This window comes from Sardina pilchardus, chromosome 16, assembly GCF_963854185.1.
Source record: "Sardina pilchardus chromosome 16, fSarPil1.1, whole genome shotgun sequence".
Taxonomy (NCBI): domain Eukaryota; kingdom Metazoa; phylum Chordata; class Actinopteri; order Clupeiformes; family Clupeidae; genus Sardina; species Sardina pilchardus.
Window position 1 is genome coordinate 1424645 of NC_085009.1, and position 7500 is coordinate 1432144.

Consider the following 7500-nt stretch of genomic DNA (forward strand, 5'->3'; position numbering starts at 1 on the left):
TCTGTGGGCCCTGGATCCCCGACGACGGCCGGATATTCACACACACCATCTCCACCGCAGGCAAAATGACCCAAACTAATTGGACAGCCAAGGTAATAGTAATAGGGAATACACTAGTAAAATACATAAAAAAAAAAAAACATTCAATAAACACTGATGTGCATAATAAATGTAATGTTTTATGTTTGAAAAGAGTTCAAATGTAAAACAGGAAGGGTGTCGCGCCAGTAAATCCAGTCCTGATGGGTGCGTCAGTTCCAAAAGTAGTATATTCAGCAGTCAGGAGGAACGGAACTCGCACACCACTATAGCCGATGCAAAAAGTTGTTTTTTATTGCATGAAAAAAGTTTTCGGTCCTATTCAGACCATCCTCAGTGCAGTTTGAAAAGAGAACATTTGATTGATATTTATCTACATTTGTGTGTGTGTGTGTGTGTGTGTGTGTGTGTGTGTGTGTGTGTCTATAGGTGGTCTTGACACATGAGGGTGAAACTTCACTGATTGCTCACATCCGTGTGGGGAACATGCAGGTTGCTCTGGAGTCCAAAAGCTTGGTTGACCGACCTACTGGTGTGTATGTGTGTGTGTGTGTGTGTGTGTGTGTGTGTGTTCTGTTCTGTATTGTATAAGTTGTGTATGTCCATAAACACAGTACATCAGTTTCAATTTAATTTTACCTATAGCACCATAAGATGGTGAATACGTTAATCTGTGTGTGTGTGTGTGTGTGTGTGTGTGTGTGTGTGTGTGTGTGTGTGTGTGTGTGTGTGTGTGTGTGTGTGTGTGTGTGTGTGTGTGTGTGTAGACTGTGGGAATGGCGTGTGTGAGGAGGGTGAGCTGTGCTCCACCTGTCCCGCTGATTGCTCCGACTGCCCCATGAGTCCGTCAGTCAAAACCGCCATCAGCCTCCCACTGGCCATCGTCGTCATCAGCTTCATTCTGACTGCGGTGGTGAGCGAGTATTTGACCCCATGCTAAAGTTGGCTAAAAAGAGGAATATAAAATCATCTTTTGACAATTGATCTTAATGCCTTAATTAAAAAAATGAGTAAAAGTCAAACCGTTAAGGACACCAATTTTCTTTGTGATTGAAGAATGTATAGTAAATAAATAAATAAATGTTCTTCCTTTAATACAGGGAGCATAAGTATTTGACCCCTATGTTAAATTCCCATAGGAGCAGGAGGATTTTTTCTGCGTTTATATTTTTAAAGGCCAGCTATTTCATGGATCCAGGATACTATGCATCCTGAGAAAGTTCCCTTGGCCTTTGGAACTAAAATAGCCCCACATCATACCCTTCACCATAGCTAGTGATTGGCATGGTGTTTTTTCCAGTTAGCCTATTAGCCTGTTTGATTTGCATTGAACACACACACACACATGCACACACAATGTGACTGAAGTGCTTTTATCCTTTGTAGTGGTTTCATTATCAGAAACAGAAGCTTCTATGGGATGAGAGTTGGATCATTGATTTCAACCAAATCAAGCAAGGTAGGCTATTAATCACACACACCATTCACACAGTTTTGTCATTTGCATGTGTGTGCACGTATTGCCACTGTGCATGCTTGTGTGGACACAATTGGTATTTATACCCTTTGTCATCAATTGGTATTTATATACCCTTTGTCATCAATTGTTAACGTACAGTATGGGGTGCTAAGGAGGGCAATTATAATGCACTGTATTTGTGTTTTGAATGCTGGGTTAGCTGGGAATGCTGCACATTATGCATTAAAATGTATAAACATCGTAACATTGTAATCATCTGTGTTGCTCCTGCGTTCCTCCTCCGCTAGTATTGTCACTTCCCGTAGACAAACCAGATGCCCGCAGAAGCGTGAAGGAATGACCCTCTATGACATCATTATGTGTGTTTGTGTGTGCACACAGATGCTTTGTAGTGATCAAAGGTTCATGGATGATAATACAAATGGTGCTTAACACAACACAACACACACACACACACACACACACACACACACACACACACACACACACACACACACACACACATTCATTCAGTTTGTCTGTGTGTTTATAGATTATGTCGCCCGGGCAACCACTGGCAGTGTGATGAGTGTTCCTCTGGCCAATAGCGACTCAAATGCCAGTTGTGTGACAGCCATCAGCTCCTGCACTACCAACCCAAACACCCGCAAGCTACCCTACACACACACTGGGATCTAGTGAGTATAAACACACACACACACACAGGGATAGTAGTGATTATACCCCCCCCCCCCCCACACACACACACACACACACACACAGTACTGGTACATACACACAGGGCTGTAGTGAAGGCTAAACACAAGTAAACATAGTTTATCCACCTCTGAAATTTCAAAAATAGCTAGAGTTTATCCACTTTTTCTTAAAGTTTATCCACCTCTCAAAGAGTTTATTCACCAATTTTTAAATTTGAACATTCAAAACTCACACTACAGTATATTATCGACATTCACTATACCGGTATGTACACCTGTCAACACCCTAGGAGTTATTTAAAACCATATTGTTAAAAACATTGGACAATAACCTCCATCATCATGAAAACTTGTTCTGAATGTCCTTTTACTGTAAAAAATCTGATACCCCCTGCATACACACACACCATTCAAACTCCATTCAACTGTGATTATTCCTACAGTGATGGACGGACAGTGGCTATAAAGAAGATCAGGACCAAGAGCTTCTCCCTGTCTAAGTCCATCCGACAGGAAATCAAACAAATTCGGTGAGACAAATGACTGTGTGTGTGAGTGTATGTGCGTGTGTGTGTGTGTGTGTGTGTGTGTGTGTGTCTGTATGTGTTGTATTCATGTAATGTGTTATGTCTGGTTCAGAGGGTTAGTTCATAAAAAAGTGTATGTGTGTGTGTGTGTGTGTGTGTGTCTGCCCTGAATTTCAGAGAACTGGATCATCCAAACCTCTGTAAGTTCTATGGAGGATGTGTGGAGACTCCAAATGTAGCCATAGTTACGGAGTACTGCCCCAAAGGAGGTTTGAATGATGTGCTGCTCAACGAAGACATCCCACTCAACTGGGGTTTCAGGTACACATACACACACACACACACACACACACTCACACATACACACACACACACACACACACACACACACACACACGCACACACACACACACACACACACACACACACACACACACACACACACACACACACACACACACACATGTGCATGTGTGTATGTATTTTGTGTTACTGTGCGTACAAAAAAAACTTGCCTTTATTTTGGTCAGATGTGACAGTTCTCCCATAATGTGATTGTCTTTGAATGTTCTTGTATGTTCTCGAGTGTGTGTTGCTGTGTGTGTTTGTGTGTGTGTGTGTGCGTGTGTGTGTGTGTGTGTGTGTGTGTGTGTGTGTTGCTGTGTGTTGCTGTGTGTTGCTGTGTGTGTGCTCCCAGAGAAGCCTTAAGAGGTGTTGTGGTGCCCATCTTGAGCACACTCCATGCCCTCACCCCCCCCTCCACCACCTGTGCCACTCTCCCAGGAGAAGCTTTGAGCACACTTTAAGATTTAGTTCCACTTGGAGCACTAGTTCCCCTTTGATAGGCTTTAGTTCCACTTGGTGGGGCTTAGTTCCACAATAATATTAGAGAGTTCTGTTCATGTCTTTGTGATGCAGTTCCAGTTAACTACCTGAATGTGAGTCTCCAACTCTCATCAAGCACATCAACTTCAGTCCAGTGTGTCTTAGTTCTGTAGTATTCTCTATAGCGCCATGATGGAAGAACATGTTCATCTACAGTGCCTATAGAAAGTCATCATACCCTTTTGAAATAGTTACTTTTTTTGTCTTACAGCCTGAAATCAAAACCCATTTAAAAAAAAATCTTTTCCAGTTTTATTAACAAATTTAGCTGTACAACATCAAAATAATGAAAAAAAAGTAAACAGTTCTGAAAATTAATAAAAAATGAAAAACTAGAATAACAAGGTTGGAAAAGTCATCATACCCCTGACTTAATACTTTGTAAAGCTTCCTTTTGCTTTCATTACAGCCATCAATCTGTTTGGATATGTCTGTATTATAGCTTTGCACACCTAGATAGGGGAATATTTGCCCCATTTTCCGTACAGAAATGTTACAATTTAGTCAAATTCTGTAGGGAATGGCGATGGACTGCTCTCTTTAAGTCAATCCACAGATTTTCTATAGGATTTAAGTCAGGGCTCTGACTTTGCCACTCAAGGATATTCACCATCCTATCCTTAAGCCACTGCTTTGTTCTTTTGGCAGTATGTTTAAGATTATTGTCGTGTTGGAAGGCGAATGACCTCCCCATCCTCAGCTGTCTAGGAGAGGGACGCAGGTTTTCCTTAAGAATGTGGATGTACTTGGCAGCATCCATTTTCCCTTCTATCCTGACCAATTGCCCAGTTCCTGCTGAAAAGAAACATCCCCACAACATAATGTTGCCCCCACCATGCTTCACACTAGGTATGGTGTGTTTTGGGAGGTGTACTGTGTTGGTTTTCGCCAAACATTGCGCTTGGAGTTCAGTGCAAAAACACATCTGGAATATTCTGCTACCATGTGGAAAAAGCTTATATGGTCAGATGAGACTAAGATCGAACTTTTTGGAGACTAAGATTGAAGTTTTTGGACTGAGCTCCAGGCGCTAACCAAACACAGTATACACACCCAAACACACCCAAAACACACCATACCTACTTTGAAGCATGGTGGGGGCAACATTATGTTTTGGGGATGTTTCTCTTCAGCGGGGACTGGGCAATTGGTCAGGATAGAAGGGAAAATGGATGCTGCCAAGTACACCCACATTCTTGAGGAAAACCTGCGTCCCTCTCCTAAACAGCTGAGGATGGGGAGGTCATTCGCCTTCCAACACGACAATAATCTTAAACATACTGCCAAAAGAACAAAGCAGTGGCTTAAGGATAGGATGGTGAATATCCTTGAGTGGCAAAGTCAGAGCCCTGACTTAAATCCTATAGAAAATATGTGGATTGACTTGAAGAGAGCAGTCCATCGCCATTCCCTACAGAATTTGACTAAATTGTAACATTTCTGTACGGAAAATTGGGCAAATATTCCCCTATCTAGGTGTGCAAAGCTATAATACAGACATATCCAAACAGATCGATGGCTGTAATGAAAGCAAAAGGAAGCTTTACAAAGTATTAAGTCAGGGGTATGATGACTTTTCCAACCCTGTTATTCTAGTTTTTCATTTTTTATTAATTTTCAGAATTGTTGAGTTTTTTTTCATTATTTTGATGTTGTACAGCTACATTTGTAAATAAAACTGGAAAAGATTTTTTTTAAAATGGGTTTTGATTTCAGGCTGTAAGACAAAAAAGGTAACTATTTCAAAAGGGTATGATAACTTTCTATAGGCACTGTATGTGTGTGCTTTGGTTTGCATAAGAGAGCATATTTGCTGTCCATATTTGTGAGTGTGTGTGTGTGTGTGTGTGTGTGTGTGTGTATGTGTGTCTGTGTGAGTGCATGTGTGAGTGCATGTGTGTGTGTGTGTGTGTGTGTGTGTGTGTGTGTGTGTGTGTGTGTGTGTGTGTGTGTGAGTGTGTGTGCGCCTGTGTCTGTGTCTGTGTGTGTGTGTGTGTGTGTGTGTGTGTGTGTGTGTGTGTGTGTGAGTGCATGTATGTGCGTGTGTGTGTGTGTGTGTGTGTGTGTGTGTGTGTGTAGAACATAAGATATTGTCAACACTTATGGGTTTGCAGGTTCTCCTTTGCAACAGACATTGCCAGGGGCATGTCCTACTTACACCAGCACCGCATCTGCCACGGACGCCTCAAGTCCAGCAACTGTGTCATCGATGACCGCTGGGTCTGCAAGATAACAGGTGAAGAAGTGTGTGTTCATGTGTGTAAGGGTGTGTAATATGACACCGATAAAACATAGTCTACTAAAGAAAATGAGTCTTCTAAAAATAATTTTGTTTGTGTTCTTTAGTTTTGTGTATGTTGTTTCACATAATAAAACATTAGTTTAGTGGCCAATATTATGGATAACATTTATCCATTATATTTGAAGATAGACAGACAAAATCTACAATTCTTAAAAGGTTTGGAAAACTGAAAGAAAATGTCACAAATACGAATTTTTGATCCTATGAACCCCATAAAAAGGTGCTCTGCGCTTACAGTATGACTGAAATATGCCAAGCAAAACGTTCTTTTTTCTTGAAGATAATTTATACAAGTGTTGAGAAATTAACAAATCCCCTTCACAATAAGCACCTAAAGATCTCGCTATAAATATGAGTTTGCATCTTTTTTGATCCAATCAGACAGAACAAATATTCTAAATTGCTAACCAAACATCTGGTTCATCTGGTCCCCTGAGTATGAAATGCACTACACAGTAAATAAACCTACCTTGCCTTGCTTTTATTAGACTGTCTATACTGCATGTATGTGTGAAGTTTATTTGGTGTGTGTGTGTGTGTGTGTGTGTGTGTGTGTGTGTGTATGTAGATTACGGTCTGTGGTCATACCGGCGTGAGGATGCTGCAGAGCCCCTGACTGTGTATCAGCAGCGGTTGAGGGAGGTGTACCAGGCCCCCGAGAACTTCAACACACACCCACACATTGAGCCCTCACTCGCCGGAGATGTATTCAGGTGCAGACATACACACACACACACACACACACACACACACACACACACACACACACACACACACACACACACACACACACACACACACACACACACACACACACACAGAATCATGCACTCAGGCACAAACTGAGCCCTACACTGTCTGGAAATATCTTAAATGATACAGTAGGCATATTACAGGTGTAACATTACCACCTCAAACATGCATTCATTTCAGCTCTTCTGACGTACAGTAGTCTCGTCCCTTACTCTGCTGTGTGTGTGTGTGTGCAGTTACTCCATTATCCTGTTGGAGATTGCCACCAGGAGCGACCCAGTGCCTGTGAGTGTCTATGGTGTCTATGGAGACTGAATGACAGATGGACAGTCATACAACACAGCTGGATTTCTGACTTTGTGTGTTTGTGTGCGTGTGTTTTGTGTGTGTGTGTGTGTGTGTGTGGCAGGTGGATGAGAGTCCTCAGGAGAGTGCTTGGTGTCCCCCTCTGCCAGAACTCATCTCTGGGAAGACAGACAGCACCTGTCCCTGTCCAGCTGATTATGTGGAGGTACACACAGAGAGGCACACACACACACACACACACACACACACACACACACACACACAAAAAAATCACCATATTAAACAGGTGTACTGTATGTTAACGGAAGAAACGTTATTGCATTGCGAGTAAAAAAAAAGGTTGTTCCAAATGCAGTACATTGTGCTGGATATGTGAAGCTGGTGTGTGTGTGACTGTGTGCACTACTCAGCTCATCCGTAGGTGCCGAGCCCACAACCCAGTGCAGCGGCCCACCTTTGAGCAGATCAGGAAGTTTGTGCACCGCATCAACCCCAACAAAGTCAGTCCGG

General features: G+C 42.2%; 1 protein-coding gene across 1 annotated transcript in view; it reads left to right on the top strand.

Annotated features, from left to right (window-relative positions):
- LOC134060462 (atrial natriuretic peptide receptor 1-like) overlaps window positions 1-7500 on the top strand; it is a 15667-nt gene that overhangs the window by 4031 nt on the left and 4136 nt on the right. Inside the window, exons 5-16 of the mRNA XM_062517191.1 lie at window positions 1-92; window positions 469-571; window positions 807-952; window positions 1426-1498; window positions 2052-2196; window positions 2661-2747; window positions 2922-3065; window positions 5744-5865; window positions 6500-6644; window positions 6921-6969; window positions 7094-7195; window positions 7401-7500. The exon at window positions 1-92 is cut by the window's left edge and continues 13 nt beyond it; the exon at window positions 7401-7500 is cut by the window's right edge and continues 20 nt beyond it. Of these exons, the coding sequence (XP_062373175.1) occupies window positions 1-92; window positions 469-571; window positions 807-952; window positions 1426-1498; window positions 2052-2196; window positions 2661-2747; window positions 2922-3065; window positions 5744-5865; window positions 6500-6644; window positions 6921-6969; window positions 7094-7195; window positions 7401-7500 (1308 nt within the window). The remainder of the gene's footprint in view (window positions 93-468; window positions 572-806; window positions 953-1425; window positions 1499-2051; window positions 2197-2660; window positions 2748-2921; window positions 3066-5743; window positions 5866-6499; window positions 6645-6920; window positions 6970-7093; window positions 7196-7400) is intronic.